Source organism: Pseudopodoces humilis, chromosome 2 (assembly GCF_049639895.1).
Source record: "Pseudopodoces humilis isolate 2021_Gansu_Grassland_sample_001 chromosome 2, ASM4963989v1, whole genome shotgun sequence".
Taxonomy (NCBI): domain Eukaryota; kingdom Metazoa; phylum Chordata; class Aves; order Passeriformes; family Paridae; genus Pseudopodoces; species Pseudopodoces humilis.
Window position 1 is genome coordinate 73811685 of NC_142201.1, and position 22621 is coordinate 73834305.

Sequence of the window (22621 nt, forward strand, 5' to 3'; positions counted from 1 at the left end):
CTGGCAGGGAGACCCACCTGGCTGAGTAGAGATTTGGCTGGAACTCAAGGTAGAAAGGAGACTTTAAGAAGGGGCAGGCAGCTCAGAGGGGCTACAAGGATGTTGTATGGTTACAAAAGAAAAACAGAAGGGCCAAAGCCCAACTAGAACCTAATCTGGCTACTGCTGGAGAAGACTAAAAGATGCTTCTATAAATGCATTAGCAACAAAAGAAGGGCTAAGGAGAACCTCCATCCATTACTAGATGCAGGGGAAAACATAGTGACAAAGGCTGAGGAAAAGGCTAAGGTACTTAGTACCAAGTACCTCCTTGCCTCACTCATTAAGATCAGTTGTATGCCAGGTATCCATCCATTTCCTGAGCTGGAACACAGAGTGACATCCCCATAACCCAAGGAGAAAGCATCAGCAACCTGCCACACCATGTACCCAGGTTTTAGCTTGTTTCAGGCAACATCTGGCAGTCAGTTGACTGCTGTCTAAATAATTCAGCTGGAGTTCAGCTGTGTGTAGTGATATGGAACAGCACCTATTCCTAATTAGTTATTCACCATAGGGTGAGCACTCCATGAGTTAGAATAAAAGTGTGATGTAGAGCAGAACAGGTAGAGGTGAAGTGCAGATGCCTGATGCTGTAATCACAAATCACAGTGGTCAGTGGCTGGTCACTTAGCTGAAGTGACTGCCAAGGATAACAAGGAAAACAGAAGAAAACTAGGTAAGACAGAATTGGAAACCAGTGAAGAAAGACCGAGTTAGACAATCTTTCTCAAAGCAGCTTGGTAATTAGCTAATTGCCAGTTTATCACAAGCATCACTTTCAGATAAGTGATAAGACTATACACAAATACTCTTTGCTAAGCAAAGACCTGATAATGATATCAGAGATGTATGAAAAAACTTGGTTTAAAACTTGACTGAAGATGGCTTTTGATTTTTAGACTCATTTCACTCTTTACATATATGTGTACCTTGCTACATTTGAAGCATGGCATTTTTGAGCTTCCAGAAAACAGAGGAATTTGTCAGCCTGTTTTGTGTTTTATTTTCATTAGACACTTTAATGATTTGCTACAGTATTTAAAGAACTATTACTCCTCTCATTCAGAAAATAATTCTATTTTTTCGTGGGTTGATGGCCATCCTAAAGACCGATTACGGAAGAAGCCCCAACATTTTCTAGGATATGGGTTCTCTTGTTTGTTTGTTTTTTTCTTGTTCTATATATTGGAGTAAGTTTTTTGCTCTATGGTTAAAGAGCTTGCTGCCATGGCACCAGATATATCTTTCACACTGCTCAGGCAACATAATACCAAATTATACAGAAACACACACATCTTTTTTACTACTATTTAATCATCTACATTTATCATTTTACTGCTCCCAAATCCAATAATACTAACTGTTCAAAAAGTAGCTTAATATTTAGTTTTTAGCATTTGAATGTTCCAATTTTCCACACAAACATTAGCCAGCTGTACCATCTCAACAGCATCACCTGAAGGTGAATTTTACCAAATAACAACAGAAAACACGGGATCTGCTTCCTGTGAGGCAACCATGTGATTTGGCTTGAAAATCAGAATGAAGTGTTGCTTCCCCACAAAAACTAGATTTTCACTTCATGTTGTCATTAGTTTTAAAAACAATTTGTTAGCTTTGTGGTAGTTTTTCAACCTGGAGTTAAAAGATTGATTACTTCTCAGTGTTTTTTTTGCTGAAGTCTCTTCTCTTACGTAGCTTAAAACTCTAAGTCTTACTGTCACCTAGGATAAATTACCACAGTCCTACCACACTGAATGAAACTGGGCAAACTATCCAAGAGAAATTTGGGCCACAGAATTTTTATAGATAGGTTTTATATCACCGTATTTTAGAGTCACCACAGTATTTTTCACTTTGCAGCTTATAATATTTGACACTGAACAAGGCCAAATCCATCCAGAATCCTACATCCAACACTATGCAACACCAGCTGCTTCACAAGAAGGCCAAAAGGCACTTGCTATGTTTTATAGTCTCTTATCAGTTTTGTCATGCTCCCTTACATTCAGATGTAAAATTTGAGTGAGTTGTCTTCCCTATAATAGTTCTTCTTCTGCTCTACTCAAGAATATAACTCAAGATATTGTTCCTCATCACAGTCTCCAATTGATAATTGAGGTATGCTACATTTATACTTCCAGTAATATCCTGTAAGTGACATTTTCATGGTATAATTCAAAACTGTATATAATTCAAAACTATATACAAAATTCTTCAAGAGTTTTGAAATGGCCACCTTTTCATGTCTATTTCAATCTTGGCCATGTAAAGATAGATAAATCTACCATATCTTTGCTCATATGCACTCAAATGGAGAAAGAGAACTGGCCTCTTGTAACAATAGCTTTATTCTCTTTATTCAATAGCTTCTGTATTTTCCTCTGATTAATTTCAAAAGCAATAAATATAATCTACAGGTATCTGTCCCTGGTATTGAATTGTTAGCTTCCTTTCCCTTTAGTGATAGTCCTGTAGTTGCAACATTTGACATTTCCCAGCATCTGGATTCATACCATTTGGCATTTTCTGAGCTAGGGCTCTGCTCCTTAAAGTTTTTCTTTGGCTACTTTAAAATAGTTCCAAGTAATTTTTCATGTATGTTTGTGATGCTTAAATTCCCCATCTTAGTAGCTCTTTTGTAATCTTACCAAGCAAAAATAAGTTCTTCTTTTGCTTTCTGTTCACTAAATTTATTGAAGTCTTATTGGCAATTAAAATTCTATCACAGAGTGAATCTTCTGCCCTCTGCATTTTAAGCAGTTAGACTTAGGTGTCAGTTTCCACTTTGATTCGTTAAAAGAATATAGTGGCACTTTTTTGCTAAAGATCAAAACCAAGTGTTAGATCTAATTTGAAAAGGACAGAGAACTGCAAGAGAAAGATAAATTAAATGGCTTATTAAATTTTACTAGCAACAGGTAGTGACTTGAGTGTTCACTGTTAACCAAATATAACCATTATACTAACCTGTATGCATGGAAAGTTATGAGAAGTTAAAGTAGTTTGAAAAAAACTCCAGAAATTAAAGTCTTCATTGATCTACTTAACTCAAAGTCATCTACCATTTATTAACTAAAGAATTAAACAGTCATAGAAGACTGCAACAGTTCAAAATTACAGACATTAAAATATCCTAATCTGCAAATAAAGAATGTTTCAGGCAGAATCTGGCAGACATTTCTCCAATGTATGTTCTCCAAAATGTCTGCTACCAGGCAGACTTCATCACCATTTTCAGAGACATACATTTTCCTTTACAAAAAGGCAAAATACTGTGTTTCAGTCATTAAAGTGAAAATATCTTTGCAAAAGAGCTTCACATCCAGTACAACTTCTTTGTACTTTCTCAGTTGTTTCTCTGCGTAAGAGCAATGGCTAACAGTGGCTCTACTTTCAGTCAGCATTGGGAAAAAGAAAATCAATTGTTCATAGGCCACTACTATTTTTCCTTCCTTCAAGCTGTGTCATAGTCCATAAAGAAATAATCCATCACCGCAGTATATTTTCTTCACAGCTGTGACAATAAATTCCTCATTTTGTTCTCATTTTATCCCAGGTAGCTCCACTGCCTTTGCTGGAGTTACTCCTGATTTTCACCAGTGTCAGTAAAGGCTGAATCAGGCTGAAGAAATAGCCACTGCAATGTGCACTATATGAACTCTATCTATGAATAACAAAGTATTTTAAAAGCTTTGTATCCCTTGTTTTATTAATTGAAGAACAGTTCATCTAGGATTTCATTTTCAGCCCTAAATGGTCCTTTTAATTCAGAAGGACAAGACATGTACATACATTAGTCATGCATTAAAAAGCTTTCACATTTGTAGATCTGATATTAACTCTTTGCATACTGTGATTTATTTTGATTGATGACAGCTGCTCTAAATTTCTTGTCAGTGGCAGACCAAAACTAATACTACGACGGAAAGGTTATGATATATAAAATATAAACAGGGATAAGAAAATTCACCATAAATATTTATGTGTTTGTACTTGCAGTTTTCTATTTTTATAAATCTACTATGTCACACCAGAGTTCTTTAATACATTATTTTAATTTCAAACACCCTATTTGAAAATTCAAGCATATGTATGATTCAAAGTAATGCCAAGCTAAATTCATAAATTGTCTTTTATAATACAATAATCCATGTGGAAAAAGGAGAGGTAGTATAAAGATATACACTTCTATTTAGATGAGACTAGGATTTTAATGTTTTAAGAGATAACATTTACCATCATCAATGTGAAGGTCAATACTCACTTGCCAAATGTACTGTAAACTTAGACGAGCTGAAGAGTGAGGAATCAATATATAAGGCTTTGCATTTTCATGATCATTTATGGTAACTAAATGCAAACCCAGTGTACTGTGTTTGAATTCAGACAAATAATATTGCACCTAAAAGCAATATTATCTAGAAAGTAAGCTACTCTGCCTTGCAAAACACCTGTACCAATATTCCTCACAATCAGTATGAGCTCAATGCACCCAACACAGTAATGTCCTCTCCTTGTGCTTAGACTGTAGGATGCTGGAGGAAAAGGTGTTTCCTCAGGGCCCAGAAACACCATCCCAAACACTTTACGGAAAAAACACCTCACCAAGTTTTGCCAAGGGTCACTCTGAGTACCCCGAGTTCATGGAAATGCAGAAAGCAAATTCTCTAGTTATTCCAGTCTGATATATGCATTTTCTTCTGCCCAGGTTATGAAAATTCTGACAGCTATGGCAAAGATGGTACCAAGTGCTGGCAAACATCTCTCTCATTTACAGGAACGTTATAATCTAGAAGATAAGAAGAAATCAAAGAGAATAAGGGAGTAGGGGATAATCCAATTTAACTAAACTCTTAGTGATTGTGTATTTCATAGGATCTTTAGCAATGTGTTCACTTTGGGGGTTCAGTGTTGGGGTGTTTTTTTGGTAGGACTTGTTAATTAAAGTTTAACTAAGCAAAAAACTTTCAAAGCCATTGCATGATACTAAAAAAATAAAAATTACAAAACTAATTAGAATAAAGGAGCTGAAAGGTAAATTTTTTGTCACCTGAATTCTGAGCCAGTGCAGTGTTTGGGGTCACAAACTCTTTCACACAAGGGAGGAGGACAAAAATTTCCTTTTTCATGTTTTCTTTTGGGCAGAAAGGAGTGCTGAGAGCTTCACAGAACCGCCTGTCTCCAAGCAAGAGACTCAAGGAAAAAAACACTAAACACTGTTAGTTTTGAAATTAAGTCACATGGTTTTGCAGAATGGGGTGAGATGAAGTGCTATGAAGTCAAGAAAAAATGGATTAAAAACCAGTAAGCTAAAATGAGAATTGACTATTTAAGAGCTCGGAACAGCTACAAAGGACACGCATCTTGCTGTGCCATGCAGCTAGTTGTGACAAAAAAATAAATCATTTTTTTTCTTGACTACAGCAATGCTGTTTATCAAGTTCTAATGTAACAGATTTAGTCATCTGACACAATGATATTCTAAACTGCAAGGTCTATATGGATCAGACACTAGTTTGTATTGTTTTTAGCACCGGAATCTGAAGGAACCATGGAAGAGTAACCTGGAAAAAATTCCTGACAGCATTAAACAGCTTTAAGGCTTCAGGTCCCATTAAAAGGCCTCAGGTCCTATTCTTCATATCGGACAGCCTGATGTCAGAGAGCCATGTGTAAATCCATCTAATAGGATTTTTAGTTAAGTAGACCGAATTTTATAACTTCAGTCTCTGCCAGAGAGTGGATTTTTCTTTACAAGCCAGATAACATTTTAGGCCTTCAGAAACTGCCTCTTTACTACAAATGGAGTAGAGAAGCAGAAAGAATTTAGAGTCCTGTATCAGACGGCTCTTTCAGACATATCAATTAAAGTACTCTGTTATTATCACAGCCAATGCAGTATAGCCCCTTACTAATAAAAGCAGTGGCCAAAGGGGATGTGATGTGGTATTTATATGCAACTCACACTCTTAGGGCAGGACAAGGCCAAGGCACAGCCACTGACAGGTAAATGCCAAATTACCAGGAGCCTGTTTGCATTTCTGCAAAGGGGTTTGTCTTTTACCACACTACAGTCTCAGAATTGCCACGCTGGTATTTAGGGATGTCGTTGCAAGCAGTCAGAGCAGTCCTTCTTTCTGAACAGTGGACAGAAAGAACTAGGCTGCAGAAATAGAAACAATGAGCTGCAGAACTGTTGCCTCAAAGTCTTCATACCCAACGAAAGACCAAAAGCACTGCAGAGAACTAGAGACAAGCAAAGTATACCATGCAAATATGAAATAAAGCTCATCACTGACGTGCGGTAGAAGAGATACAGGAGAGAAGAGAGGGGAGAAGCTCAGAGTGTACCCACTATCCTCAGATCACTGGGGACAGAAAACTCGACAGCCAGCCAGAGCAAGCCATCCATCGGTAGCTGCAACAGGAATGAAAGGTGCCGGGAGCAGAAACAGACGCCACAGTTCACCAGGACATGATCCGCTCCTTTGCTCCTGCTCTGCACACATTCATACAGTTTGTAGAGGTCTCTGGAGACTAAAGGCCAAGTTTTCCTCTTGACACAAAAAAATAAACACTTTTAAACCTAAAAGTGGTGCTTTTTAGCACTTCTTGAAGGTGTGGCACTAACTGAGCATGGCTATCCCAAAGCATCTTCCACTAACTTTTGACAGTTCATCTTGACCCTTCAAGATCTTTGTTTTTGCTTCCAAATGGAGCAAAAAAGATGAAACGAAATGAAAGAAAGAGAATCAAATTAAGCCTACATTGCAGTAGAAAGCTGCTGCAGGAGATACAGTCAGCATGTAAATTGTAGCTATTATCAGCTATGGTTCAGGTTTAGTAGTTATTCCCTATTAGTTTAACCTCCGCTCAAACCCGCCAATTCTCTCAACTCTTCTGTATTTTAGTCTAAAAACCAAAAGCTTTGCTCTAAAACATGGATGGCCTCAGAGGGGCCAATGCTGGCCATGGCAGGAAGGGATGCCCAGCCCATGCACAGGGCTGAGCCCAGGGCTGAGCCCTCCAAGCTTGGGGGGGTCTGGCCTGGGCTGCCTTGCGTGTGACACCACGGAGGAGCCACGGGGACACGGCCCACACTGCCCTGTCCCAGCTGTGCTCACGGGCACGAGGGGAAGGCTGTGGCCACTCGCCAGCTTTGGCTGGAGTCCATCCACTTTGCACCAGCTGAGCAGCACGACATGGACTGTAAAATCTGGCCTAAAGGTTTTTAAACATTTAGAGCTGCAAAGGCGAAAGGGTAGGCTGGAATAATGGTGTGGCCTGCCCTGACACACTTCTCAGCTCTGAGGGTATGAGAGATCCTTCTTATTATCCCAGACAGGAGCTGAAAAATTACATCATACTGGAGGAATAGGACACAGGGGTTACTTTAGAGATGATTCAGATCTTGCTATTAATTCTCTCTACTTGGCAGAATGTTTAAAAACTGGAAAAGCAGCATTAGGATTGCTGGCAGAGCATTTCTACAGCTGCACAGGTAGAGAGAAGTCAGCAAGAAGCTCTTTCCAGCCTGGTGAAAAGGATTAGAAGCAGAAAAGAATGCTGGCCCCACATCCCAGTGACAAAATCATGTGACAAAACTCAAAAGCAGGCTGAATAAAAAGCAAGCAAGTGCTCTACTCTACAAGGTTAGCATTACAAAACTGAAGCATATTATATGTTGATATTTGGCCTCTCTCCATAGCAGATGTCTTTTCCACAGGTCAGGCAGAGGGGGTGAATAACTGACTCAATGGCTAGAAAAATGCTGAGAGAAAGAGAAAAATGCTGGAGATGGTCCAGTGTGTTAGTACACGTTTCATAAGTGTATGTATAAGAAAGAGAGATAATCTTCTTCACAGTTCTTTCAGCAGGTGTTTATCCTTTTTGGCATTGACAGCAATATTTTGTAGCTGCACAGCAGACATGAAGAATAAGATTCCTTTCCACACTTGCAAAGAATAATTTCCCCTTATGTGACTTACAGCTGCTCCAGTCATTCATAGCTAATGTCTTCCTCCTCCAAACCAACGCTATGAAAGTATTCTTGCTTCTGGAATTTACTAAGGAAAACATAATCTCCAAGTTGTGTCCATAAGAGAGTGACCAAGGTGCTTTTAAAAGCTAAGGAAGATGCTTCCCAGTGAACACAAACAGAAAAGCCTCAGAGGAAATACTGTGTACTGTTTTCATGCTAAGATGATAAGAACCATTTAAAGAGCCCGAATAAGACAGTGAATAAGTAAAATTAAAACAATACCTTCACTCCCTAGCAAATTTTACTCTGAAAAAAGAAAATTTTCTTTCCCTTCTGATATGCGCAGAGGTGTGAGGATGTCTGCAAGGACAAAGTCAAGGCCGCTGTTTTCTCACTGTAGCTGAGGTGAACCCCTTGCTGCAATAACTGAAGTAGCTCAGGTCAGTATCCACCTTTTAGTTAACCACCTCCTCGTGTAATAGCTTGAGTGCAGCTCTACAAAAACAGCAACTGCTGAAGAAAAGGGTGTCTGAGCTCTTACTATGGACAAAGCTGAAATCAGACCGGCCCCAGCAACAAGACCTCTTGTAAGGACACATGGATTCATAAATCCTGCATGAGCACAAAGTATAGGATCTGTCCTGTGGAAGAGGCAAGCTATATAACATTAGATGCTTAAACCCAGTGGCCCAATTCCATCCAGTACAGGATGCAGTCAGTAGGTTATGCTGAGCTGCTCTGAGGATCTGACCCCGCATTTGCTTTCATGTGAAAATGTTTCTCACATCTCCGATGAATGCATTTACACTAGCTGCCTTTTCCATTATCCCAGTTTCTGCAATTACTAAAACAATTTTATGTTCAAAACAAGTTAAAATATTGTGTAAGATGTTGTACTTTCTTTTAGCCAGCTTGGATTTGAAGTGAACTGTTATTTAATAAAATTGTATCACTTTATGCTAAAATAAATAACAAGACTGACAAAGAAATACACTGTATTTCACATATTTTTGGTAGATTACGCCAGTTATTCTGAAAGTGAAATGGACACTTCATACCAGCAATATTTCCTGTGATCTCTAGCCTCATTAGGCATTCTCAGTACACCCAGAAGAGTAGTGTAAATAAAATACACTGTTTTCTGATGAGCTTTGATGAGCAGATGTTTGGGGGTTTTGTTGATTCATGTCTGGGATGTTTTTAAAACTTTTCTGCTTGTGCTCCATTTCCTGTTGGAGGAATTCAGAACGACCAAGATGAAAAGAGACAATTGTGACTGTGTCTGCCTGGATGCCGCCCAGGCCAGCAGCTGTGCAGTGGCCACCACAACGTGCCTGACTCGCAGGAGGAGAAATTATGTAATTTTGTGTTTAGTCTACTTGTGAATTCATCTTCTGGTACATATGAAATACTGCACCTCTATGCATTTCCTATTATCATTTGTCTAGAAGCTTGGAAGTGCAATTGAGATTACAAGATAATGCACTTGGTGAACCTCTCCTTTTGATGTTTGTGATTCATGCATGTGAAAACCACAGACAATTTAGCAGAAATAAAGTAAGTATATAAAAACTGGAATTCTTTGTCATTCTAAAATGACTTAGACTTAAACTAAATATAATTGGTATCTGGTTTCGGGTTTTGTTTTGGGTTTTTGTGTTTTACATCTTTTGTTTCATTCAAACTGGAACGTTGATGCATTAAAATGTATTGGTAACTATTTGTTCACCCAGAGACAAAACTGCAGTTTTTTTCACTATGACAGCCACAGACTAATTTTAAGTCTTATTACATGTTCTTTTTTCTAACTTTTCAAGCTAAAAATCGTGATCTGTGATAATTGTAAATAGCAGAGATAGAAATGAATGGCCGTGGCTCCCAAACTCTGAAATAATGTATAAGAACTGAAAATGGATCAAGCGTACTGGAATGTACTGATAGAACTAGAAAATGTGGCAAAAGGATTAGAAGATGTGGAAAAAAAGCCAATATAAATTATCAAGGAAGAAAAGATAAGCAGAATCAAGCCAATAAATCTGGGAAAATATATGAAAGCAGGACTGCAGAGGTAGATCCTGAGGTGATTCACAAGATAATGCAATTGAAAATAATGAAACCTCCTTGAAGCAACGGAAATGTGAGCAACAAAATATCTGAGTTTTGGGAGGCCCTACCAAACAAGAGTTTCTGAAGGGACAGAAGATAAAGTTGCTGCAGCTCTACCCACAGTCCACAGATTCAGAACCTACAAGGGGATAGATATCCTGACACAGAGGAGAAAGGAAGTTCCTCTTCTCACAAGGGCTAATGAAGAGATCACAAAAGAGAAGGATGCATCAAGGGGTGTGTGTGTGGGGGGGGTGTTTAGGGGATGTTTCACAGAATAATTGAAGTCCTGTGCAGAAAGGCACACTGTGAACGTCACCCTTGGCTTCAGAACAGAGATTTTCATTCTGCCTCAAGATCAAGTGCATGTATCTGCATTAGGAAATACCTGGCAGAATGCTTTGCTTATTTGAGGAGAAATTGGATGTGAAATCAATCTAGCAAAAGGCACAAACAAAAAGATATACACAATGATTTACTGGTCTTTTAAAACACATTTATTAAACACTTCAGAAGAAGGATATTATTTTTTCAGTAAAACGATTACTTGATAGAATTAGCTGGGACATTTTTTCCTTGATTCTTTCCTTGAAAAACAAATATTGAAATGTTTTTCATGGGAAAAGGCTATTTTAGATGAGTATCTTATTTTGAATACTTTTAAAATAATGGAGATGTTGAGACATACTAGTTGAAGGTTGTAAAAAAAGGTTGGTTATAATATCATGCTTAAAGAAAATGAAAATACAAATGAAAATATAATCTAAAAGTACTGCTATAATATTTTTCAGTAGCATGACTTGAATTTGTAAGATATGAAGATTTTTGATATTTAAATGAATTCAGCTGTTCAGCATCCAGACAAAGCTAGGAGATATAATTCTTATTAGGCATATACATACATACATACACATATATATAAGATAAAAATTAATCCACACTCTCAAAAGTAGATTCCACACAAAAAATAAGTGATAGATTTGTGATTGGGATAGTCACTTGTGTTTAAGGGCCAGGTTCATGACCTGTTTTGTACTCTAAAAGTAAACTGTTTATAATGTAAATTTGGCAAAGCCGCCTTACTTTTACTACCATTAGCCAAAGATTCTTAAAAGAGTTTTGAATAATTCAGACCTATTTGAAACCCTCCTTAACACATAATATAAAGAAGAGTACTTTTTTTTTTTTTTACAGGAAGGATATAATTGAAAACAGAGATATCTAAATGTCTTACTTTTATCAAGTTTACTAACATAGTAACCTGTTTTCTTTCCACTTGATTTATTCATACATATCAAATAATTTTATAAGAGGCATCTGCAAGCACCTTTTTCTGGTATGAGAGACTTCTTTGAATAGCACACTTAAAAAGATGTTGCTTATTATTTTTCTGTGTTTAATATTTGTTTATTATGTTATGTACACTAGACATTTTTTATTTGCTTTCCTTATTCTGATCTCACTTCAGAACAAATTTGGCTCCAATACCTTTCATGAAATGAAAGCATGTGTTTAGGACATTCCCAAGCTCACTGTCCCATGCTGACTGGATTCACCCTTAGGAGAGGGATGGTCTAGGATATAAGTCCTTACTCCCAGGACAGTTTCTTCCTTGATATTTTTTCCCAGTAAGAGATTAACATAAAATATGTATTTGTTCCAGGGAACTACACTGGCAGCCCGTTTTGTGTTCACAGCTCTCACAACCCTTCTCTTTGGTGACACTTCCATCATTTATTATTCCCAGATCTTCAAAACCACATTAAATGTTCTGCTTGCCGTTTGCAGACAAAGTCACACTGGAACAAAATGTGTGCCCCTTGTCCAAAGGAAAATGTCCTGCAGCGTCCAGGTGTGCATTAATATTAAAACTCACCAAGGTAGTAGTACAAAAAAGGGATTTTGAGACCCCAGGATTAAAGGACCCTTTGGTAACTCTCTTTCCAATTGCAAAATGCTAAATTCCTCAAACATGCATTGCAATTTTGGTAACAGAAGCAGCTGCTAATGCTGTTATCTGTAAGTACTAGTGCAGGAAATTCCCTGTACAGAGGCAGAAACAGAATCTGTAGCACTGTGATAAGCAGTCAATCATTTTAAAAGGATGTCTACACTTCAACCATCCCTTTTGGAATTGACCAAAGATAAATTATTTGTATAAATATGTATGCAAATAGGATTCAGCTGTAATTTATGAGGGAACCACCTAAAATATATTCCATTTACAGGGAAAATGCATCTCAGAATAGCAAACATCTAAATACATTGGAATATGCTTCTTTACAGAAGCAGAAAATGTAGCCCTAAAATCACAGATTGCACGGATGATAGAATGGCAGTTCAATTAGCTGAATTAAGAAGGTGCAACTCCAGAAATACCCTCATATACAAACACAGAATTACTATAAAGCGGAATTACCTTTACTTCCTGCTCCAGCTCTGGAGAAGTAACTCACACTACACAAGGGATATATGTCTCACAAATATGCCAAGGAGGGATCACAAAGAAGTAAATTAGCCTCATATATTTTGATTATTTTTTAAAACAATAGGTGCATAAAAAAATGGAATAGCGTGTCTTGATATTTGTAAGTCTATATCTTGTTTATTTATTTTTATTTTTAAAAAGCCTGCTTTATACTCTATTAAAACTTGGAACATCCATCTACACACAGATAATACTCACAAAAGACAAGCTAATTTTTCTAACTAAAAATGCATTTAGAAACAACTTGGCACAAGTGTTTGTTTTACATTCAGTATTAAACTGGCACCACGTCTGGTCTCTGGCAGCAGTGACTATACTCCCCTTTGTTTGCTGCCGCTCCGTGCTCCAGCACTGGAGCCAACACCTGTGGCCATATAAAAGGCTACGATCAGCAGCTGCAGGACTCGGATGTCCATACTGAAAGGAATTTCTAAAGCACAAGCATTTGGATGTGTGGCTGGCTTCCTCGTCTGAGTCTTTTCAAGGCCTTCTTTGGCGGTCCACGCTGCTGGATCCATCAACTGTCCGCAGAGTTACTGCTGACCAGTGTGTAGTGGTGACATAGCACAGCCTCAGACTTAGAAAAGATGCTCTTGGCTATGCTGATGTAAGGCTGCCTTCACTGAAGGTAGTTTTTTGCAGGGTTTGTCAAACGTGATACCACTGATATATGTAAAGAATGGCAAGGTCTACCCTAAATATTAATATGAAAGCTAAATACAAGTGAACCATAACACAGATTTCTGCTTAACACTTTGCTCTCTTACAGTGATTTGTTTGATCCACACAAAAGAATACAGGTCCAATCATTATATATACAAAATACCTCCTCTTATTTGGGATCGAATAATAATAAAATCAGAAATGTGCTCAGAGTTGCTATTTGGAAGTCATAAGAGAAGCTTAACAATTCTACTACTCAGAAAATCTAGAACAAAAATGCCAATAGATGAGCTTTTTTCAGAAAAAGTTGTATGAGGTCATTTTTTTTTCTTAACTGCAGCATATCATCCTTGTGTGCAAAAGCTCTTAAGCAAATGGAAACAGGCATTCAGAATTACAGACCATACAGTCCCTGCTCTCAAGTAAACACAGAATGTGTGTAAAAACCAGATAAAAATGACATGTTTTCATTTAAAGGAATGTATTACATATGCAGGTAACAAAAAAATTAACTATTCTCTAATTCTCTGATATCATTAGAACAAGCCATTGGAAGTCGCAATGTTATTTACATTTGGATGTTGGAATATAAAGGCATATAGAAGTTACAGGCATAATCTTGCATTACACATGTGCAAAACTGAGATAAATGCTACTGAGAAAAGAACTTAGCTCTAAGGATTCTAAAACACTGTCACAAACAAATCATTAGAAAGGGCAGAGATGATTCACTGGCATGGCAACTTAAAAAGCAATATTTAAAATTATCATGAGTCTCTTGTCTTCTCCATGGCACCCACTAAGTCAGAATAAAGGAAAGCAAATTCTTCAGAATAGGAATATAATAAGCAGCAGTTTATTTAATGTTTTAGGATTCATATTTTCCTATGGCATTTGCATATCAGGCTGTGCCCCATGTTCTGAGTGTTTAGGTAGAAGACCAAACACACAGGAAAGTTCTGATGCAGCATCGTTTGAGCCACATCTTACATGGAATACCAAAGTCAGGAGATTCATCTGTACATTTGATGATCAGTTTTTTATTCCAATACCTACATTTTCTGTTAATTTCAACCTTGATCTAATGTTCAATCATTTCAGATAACAAGAAAAAAAAAGAGTCACTTTTGTTAAATGAAGCATTCTGAAAGCTCTTGGAAGATTTTTCACATGTAGCAAATTAAATGATGACCCTGTTGATTTACCAGTATTGCTTCTCTTTAGTGGTAAGACAAGGGAAAGATGGAAAGTCACAGTATCATTACTAATGCTGATTTTAGGATCCAGCTGTGTTTTAGTTTCACATGTGCATTTATTACCTGTATTTTCAAGCTGCTATCACCTGCTGAGAAGATGAGGATGAGCTGGCATTTTACTGGTATAATTATTAATGAGCTAACACTGGCAAAACAAAATTTGCTGCAAGCCAGTTACTGATGGATAAAGCACGTTGCCCTGTTTCATTAAAAACATGAAATTTACTGTTACTGAGTACAGACAGCAGTAGATCGTATGAAAAACTTACTGCAGTTCTCCAAATTCACTGATATTTGCCAAAACATTTTTTTCTATGTTTTGTGTATCGGTTCAGATTAATTTAATTCGGTTCAGATTGTCCTGCATTAAATTACAATATAACTTTGGTAAAAAACAAACACAGCGGTAGCTGGATCCCAATATGTGTGACATGATTCACTGCTCATATAAGAGTGTTTGCTGAAGACAAACAGCTTTTTATCATCTCTAGTGAGGAATATGGAAAGGTTCAAATTTGCAGACCATAATGTTAGAGCAGTCTGAAGACTATGAGAGCAGGTGTTGGATGCTGCTTCTTTTATTAATATTTCTTCAATGTCATGATAACACTGATCTTTATTTCACAAAAGTTTGGTACAAAAATGCATGATGCAAGTAAGAACCTTCCATTTTTAGTGGACCCAGTCATGAACTTATGTTTCTTTTTTATTGTCCAACATTTTGCCAAAGATCAGTAGGATGAAAGATTCATATTGTGGGAATCCTACCAATTCTTCCTGGTGATAGCAATGAAAAAAGGGCACAAGACCAAGTGAATGACTGCAATTGAACAAAGTCAGATTCCCAAAATAATGTTCTTTAGAGTTCAAGACTTATTTTTTTTCAGTCTTACCTGTGATATTATTCTAGAAGTTTAAGGCAAGAGTGGTGTAGGTTTGGGCTTAACACTGCTATTGAGAAAACAATTAATAAGTAAAGAGCACTTGGTGTCAAAACCATCTTTCTTCAGTATTGACTGGTAAGGTCACCTGCAATTTTATTTTCATTAGCAACACTTGGTTCTTTTATTTCACAAATAAGAGCCTTGACTTTTATTTTTATGCACATAAAAAATGTAAGTTATATGTTTATATCACTACTGACAAGTAAGTTTAGGTCTTTTAATTGAGGTATTGAAATAACTTCACAACTTGCTATTATATTACCACTGCTTTCACTAGTGAGACATCGAAAAATTTGTTCAGAAGTGCAGTAAAAATATTGAGTAAAGCTTGATACAGGATCAATTCTTTCAGCACCTAAATGCCCAGATAATGATAACTTAACTTACTGGGTACCATATTATAATGATAGTACTTCAACGTGATTTTATGGTGTTTTTATCTAGATCACTTAGAATATTTTTGATCTGAATTTTGAATAATAGAATACACTAAATGTTTTACAAAGGCTTTATATATAATTGAATAGAAATATATATTACTGAAAGTTGCTCCAAAGTACAAAATTATCTTTTCAGTGTCCCAAGTACTGTGAAGAAGCCATTCCCAGTTTCCTAGAAAAATCATGACAAGTACATAAATAATCCTGAGGGGACATAAGAGATCATCAGAGGAGGATATAGCAAAGCCTATCACCACTTCAGATACTCACTAACCTCTTCAAAACCTCTGAAGCTGAAACAATCCTACCCTAGTGGTAAGAACCTCATCTGCTTATTCCAATCTGATTGAAACATTTTTTCCTAGTAACACTTTAAATCAATATACATAATTCTATCTTGCCTACAGCTCACCAGGTACAAAAAATTGATCTTTACACCTTAACAGTCCTACAATTAAAAAAAAAAATAAAATAAAATCTCCGTTTGTAAAGTTTTTTCTCATTGGTCATGTCTTTCTTTTTTTTTTTTTTTAAAGATTCTTTCTCTTCTGTGGTCCCTTCAAATTTATATCTGTATGTGGTGGTCAGTGATCACAGTGCCAGCAATGGATCCTTGTGCTACATTTACACTGAAGGCCCTTGTTATAGCTGAAAACAGTATCTGGTACTTTAAAGGGCAAGGCAGATTTTTTTTGAAAATTTTTGATGTTTTCTTTCGCAGTGGAAATCTCAGCACAGAAGCATGGCCAGCCATGGCTGAGAGCAATATTCAGCTTTCACGTCTCACATACAACATTCTTTTTCAAAACTTCAAAATAACCTCTACTTTATTGGACACAGCATGGTTTTCTGTACTTACATTATACTTGTGGCTCACCACAGCTCCTGAAATATATCCCATTATATCCAGGTATTAATTCTGAGACAGTTACTCTGCACTTTGTATCTGTGATTCTTCCCTACTGTGTTTAGCCTTTATACCACCTTACCACATTTCACCTTCTTGAACTATCTATTTGGCAGATCACTTTGAACCCTGAACCCTTTTTGTACCACTCATACCTTGGCCAGGCTCACTAACTCAACAAAGCCTCTTTTCCTCTGTGCTGTCATGCAAATTCAAAGAGAAATGCCTTGCATCTCACCTGCTCTTACTTTTAAAATATGTTATTATCAAAAACTTTGGGGTTATGGTTTCTACTTTCCAAACTGCTATGCTATAGCTGAACCTCTACTTTCTATTTTATTTTGTGAGAAAGTCAGGCCCGAGGCAGTATCACTGGAGGTACTAATCATGGACATACCAAACCTAATGGTTACTGCTGAGCCAGATGCTCTGCCAAAGCTGGAAATTAGATTAGCGTGATAAACTGATTGCAAATAAAATCCTTAATCTCCCTCAAAATAAGAGGGAAAGCTTTAAATTTCCTGTACCATTATTTGCTTTCTCCAGACATCTTCTGTTCTCTTCTGGGAATCACTTATCCTCCACAAGTTCTTAAAGACAAAAGCCTAGAGATTGCTACTCTGTGTACTGTGAGATTAACAGGTGGCCAGGATTTGTACAAACCTTCTTCCAGGTTTAGAGTGTCATAGAACAGTTTCAACTTTAAAGGAGTTGCTATCCAGAAATGTAGGAAAATCGAATTTACCTTGTGCACAGTGAGCTAATTTTCCTCATCTGCAGCCATGACTGTGTTGGCTTTATGAACATGTAATTAAAAGGAGTGGAGGGAAAGCAAAGAGCGTTAACAAGGTACATAAGCAGGCTCACACATGATGTCTAATTTCTATAGAATATAACTCTTTTATAGTCCTTGCCTCTGGTGAACCAACTGCTAGGCCAGCTGCTAGCTCTACCCTTCGTGCTCCCCACTGAAGTCACAGTCAGGGACTGAAAATGCTTGCTGGGAAAATTCAGCTTGCAGCTGAATTCAAATGGATAGTGACATTTTGTGAAAGCAGTTTCCAGCTTGCTGGCTGCCACCCTCCCTGGTGTCTCATGTCCCCATGCTGCTTTACAGCCCCTCTGAGACTCTCCATCCTGGGACCTCTCAGCTCTGGGCAATCCCTGCAGTTTAATGAGCAGTTTCAGCCATTCCAGTTCTCAATAAGGCTGCATACAGTGTGGAAAACTAACAGTGACCTCTTGTAGGCTCAATTCTTGCTCTGCTCAAGTCTATATTGGATCTTGGCACTGCTAAGTGAATGGCTGAACTTAACCTTAAGGGTCTTTTTCAACCTAAATTATTCTATGACTTTATTCTTAAAGAGCTTCTCACGTCACATAAACTCCTCCAGCCCTCTTCTGTGGTTTCAGGATCCACATTTTTCTTTCTGGTGTCAGAAAATGTTGTCACCAACTAGTGAAATCACACTACAGGCATACTTGTGCTAGATCAAAAATCCCATGGATTTACAGATACACAGATCCACTTGATTACATGCCTCTTTTAAAATTAAATACCTCTCAGTCACAATAAAACAACATATATAAACTGAACGTTCTTCTGCTCTACTAGTTTGGTTTTTTTCATTTAATTCCCTTTAGAGATGACATCAAATATTACCTGAGCTCTTTTTCCCTGCTGGACTTCCATTTCCTCTGGATAGAGGCACAGGTTTTGCTTCAGCCCTTTCCTACTATGCTTTGCATAACTCAGATAAATGTTCTTTAGCCTGCTTTTTCCCTCTCCTGTCTGTGCTCCTGGCACTTTGCTGTTAATATTAATTGTATTAAGCATCAGGTCATAATTAAACCTTTTTAAACCTGGAAGGAGGATAAGAGAAAGAGGAATGTATTGAAACAAAAAGACCCTTCAGGCTTTAGCCTTCTGTGTCACTCTTTACTTGCTCCCTTTCCACTGTTAAATAATGAGCTGAATTTTCCTTCATTTTTTCTCTTAGGTCTAATGCCTCTCGCAAAACCTGCTCTCCTTTTCCATAATGTCCCCTGCTAGATCCAATTAATTTTTTACTTTTGCCATTCTTCCTAGTATCTTCATTTTGTCACAGGACAGTGATTTTCCAGACTGTGAGTTTGGCAGAACATCAGAAAGGGAGATTTAACATAACAGCTGAAGCCACCACCTCATGAGAGTTTGCGCGGCCCAAGACTGATACGGGGTGTAACCCCAAGTGTGGTATGTGGGAATGACTTAAAGAGATGCAACAAAAGTAAATTCCTGCCCTAAACTGAAATGCTAACATAGGTGGCCCCAGCATTAAAGACTGGGGTTCTGCAGGGAGCTCAGGGCTGTCAAAGAGATGAATGGAATGATATAACAGAGAAACCTACCTTGATAATAGGATTTAATTGTTTAACCCCCGAGAGTGAGCAGCAACTGAGTCACATGTAACAGAACCAAGAAGCAAGCAGGACAGAAAGGCTCTAGAGCAGGTCTGAAAACAACATTCATTTGTCCACCACTGCTGCTGAAGGTTTGCCTAAGTGTATTTTGTCATTCTACCTTTTGCGAAGGTCTTCTGCCTTTTACGATACTGACAGCTGCTAAATACTGCCTTCTTCACCGACAGCTACTGTGTCAGGCTGGAATTCAGGCTTATTGCTAACCTTCCCCCATAAGAGCTTATTCATAGCTTCCCACTTAAGCTGCAAAGATCAACTTGCAAGCCCAGTAACAAATTGCTGAGGGGGTTCACCTTCTTTCAGTTGATGGGGCTGCTCAGAGAAACAGGGAGACATTTGGCATGTAATGGAAGGATCTCTGACAAAAATATGGACAAGGGTAATTTCTGGCCTCCCTGATAGATATTCTTTGATTCAACATAATTTATTTTTTTTCTTTTTTTCAGTTACTTTGTTAGTAAGGAGATGCTTTTTTTTTTTTAAAGTGTATCTCAGATCCACATTGAAATTTTGTCTTGTTCAAAGATGGTGAAAATTTACTCAACAATTATGTGTTTTTACTGTACTCTTAATACCAAAAGATACATTAAATCTTATTTTCTTCTGGATGAAACTGCATCATGAGACCTATTCAGAATTTGAGAGTCTACCCAAAGTAGCATCCCCTGAATCCAAGCTGGAAAATGTCACGTCTTTATCAAAGATGTGTTGATGAGTCCAGAGTGACTGAGTTCAGTGCCATAAGAATTAATTATTAACCATGCTGTTATGGACTGTTCTGAAACTGTCCTTGGTGTGATATCACCTGCTTAAAAATGATGTCTCAATCTAATTAAGCGTGTGAATTTAGGTGAGAAGAGTAACTGCAGGCTGTGCACTTCTTTGCTTAACAATCTGCTGAACTTGTAAGACCACATCTGTAATTATGTGCTTGTTTTCTTGGTACCCATAACTATATTTTGAGTAGAAATATCTTAAAATTCTGCTATGTTTTTCTCTTTCCAGTTACCTAATACATTGTAGAATGCTTCCCAGAACTTCCTTTATGTGTCCAGCAAGCATTACAAAAATATTTAGTTAAAAACAACAAACAAAAAGTTATGAAACAATATAAACTCTTTCATTTTCCTCCATTATTGAGATTCAAATTCAGGTGTTTAGGCAGTATATCAAGGTAAAAACTCACTAAAATGTAGTGCTTGTATATATGAGAAAAATAACTTATATATCCATAATCAAATAATTAAACAGATTTAGTTAAGTCTGTGTAATTCCCTATTTCTTCTGCAGAGCAATTATACTGGAATAAATCCACTTTAATTTTGGAATAGACTGTCCACATGGGGAAGTATATTGAAACAGCTGTAGTAAAATAATTATTTGACTACAGCTATGCTGTTTGCTTCCCCCCTGAAAGCAAGCCACCAACACAAAAATCTTGCCTCTTTTGCAGAAGCTCAGCTCTGCTGGCTCAGTCCTATTCCACAAACAAAGACTTTGCCAGCAGAATGAACACACAACTCGGGGAACAGCTTTTACCTCTCAATTCCTCACTGAGTGGTGACACGCAGTGATACAGTTTCTTACCACTTAAACAGTTCTGAGATGCATTGGGATGTGGAATGGAGACTGTGGAAAGAAAATGCACCCTTTTCTGTAATTAGTTTTATATTTTGTAAAAGTGTAGTCCATCACTTGGAGTAACTCCAGCTGAAAGAAGATGGGCTGACCTGTGGACACCTGGCAGGTATTGCCTCTGACCTCTACTACTCTGGCACAGCCTGAGGGCAGAGCCTTTCTCTGCTTTCACCTTCCAAAGCCTGCAAGTCCCACAGGCTCACTCTCATCTCAGCTTGCACCAGTGCAGATGCAGAGAAGTGGTATTCTTCTCTCCTTCTCTGCACTGCTGTCACTTAAAAAGTGAACTGAAGAGAGACTACAGCTGTGACATTCTGCTTATTGAACTGTGTTTATGTTTCACTACCATTAGTTTAAAGATTTTAGTATTCTAGACTTAAAGCACAGGCTTTGGCTGGTCGATTATGCTATGTGAATCCAATACCCAATTTTTGCAGACTAAGGAGTTCTTCCTTCAGCCACACAGCTACTCAGAGGTATTTCACCTCAAAGGCCCTCTAAAATTTGGCTCCCCAAGCTCTCAATGGGACATGAAAGTTCACAGCTCTTGCGAAAGTCATTGGAACGATGAAGATAAGAAAGCTGGGTCACAGCTTACCTCGATCTGTGTCATAGAGGAAAACAAAGCGGTTCCATTCATAATGATCCAGCAGGCTCAGGAGGGCTCCCCGCAGGGACGGCCGCAGCTGCAGCACAAACTGACTCTCACCCTCCGTGGGGAAACTTGGCGTGATGAGGGAGATGTGCAAGGCGCTGCAGAATGAGGTCAAGGTATGTACTGATCTCTTATCATATAGTCCAAAAATGGCAAAAACTCCTCTAGAATACTGGGAGCAAACTGAAACAAACAAACAAACAAAGAGAGTTTAAGTAGTGACAAAATCTGTAAACATGTACTTACACGTTCCAACATCCCCAAATTTTTAATGTGAATATTAGCAATTCTTATGTTATCTACAGTTACATTATCTACAGTTACATTCAATTTTCACATCTGTTTTATTCTGGAAACCAATAAAGATCTAAATAGCATTTCATGACTTTCTGATCCTATTTATAGAACACTAAAGTATCTAAGTAGTTTTGCTCCAAAATAAAATGTAAAACAAATAACGTGTTTTTGCATACCAGTGAAAAAAATCAACACATACTGTTTTAGCAATAGCTCTGCATAGTATCAGGCATTGAGCATTTCCACTACCTTGAACTGAAAAATGTTCACATTATAAAATGTGAAAATTATCAAAAAAATGTTACTGACCTTGTAAGTGAAATTTGGACATTTTGAACTGTAGCAATGTAGAACCTTTGCTCCCTTTTAAGCAGGAAGCCCTTGTGGTACATAAAAACACTTCTAGAGACATTGAGTAAAAACCAATTTCATGAATAATCTCCTTGACTTTAAGAGAGCAGTTTAAGTAAAATGTAGTAAGTCAATGTGATCTGACTTTTGCCCCAACCCTTTTGTTTCTACTCTCTGCTAATCGAAAACCAGAAAACAAATGACCTGAATATATATTCTGAGTTTTGATTTGCTCTTCACTAATTTATTACATAGGGAAAGACTTCTCTTGATTTCATCAGACTGGGTAAGGACTTTGCTGATCTCTACACATAAAGGCAGGCATATGGGTATTTTCTTGAGTAACTATTGCATTTCTATCAATTCATAAAGGGTCTAGTGAAAAAC

The 22621-nt window shown here is 37.6% G+C and overlaps 1 protein-coding gene across 6 annotated transcripts in view; it reads right to left on the reverse strand.

Moving 5' to 3' along the window:
* GRIA4 (glutamate ionotropic receptor AMPA type subunit 4) overlaps window positions 1-22621 on the reverse strand; it is a 217097-nt gene that overhangs the window by 123880 nt on the left and 70596 nt on the right. For all 6 annotated transcript variants that reach the window (XM_005516223.3, XM_005516224.3, XM_088067640.1 and 3 more), the window contains exon 3: window positions 21530-21769. In XM_005516223.3, coding sequence (XP_005516280.1) covers window positions 21530-21769 — 240 coding nt within the window. The remainder of the gene's footprint in view (window positions 1-21529; window positions 21770-22621) is intronic.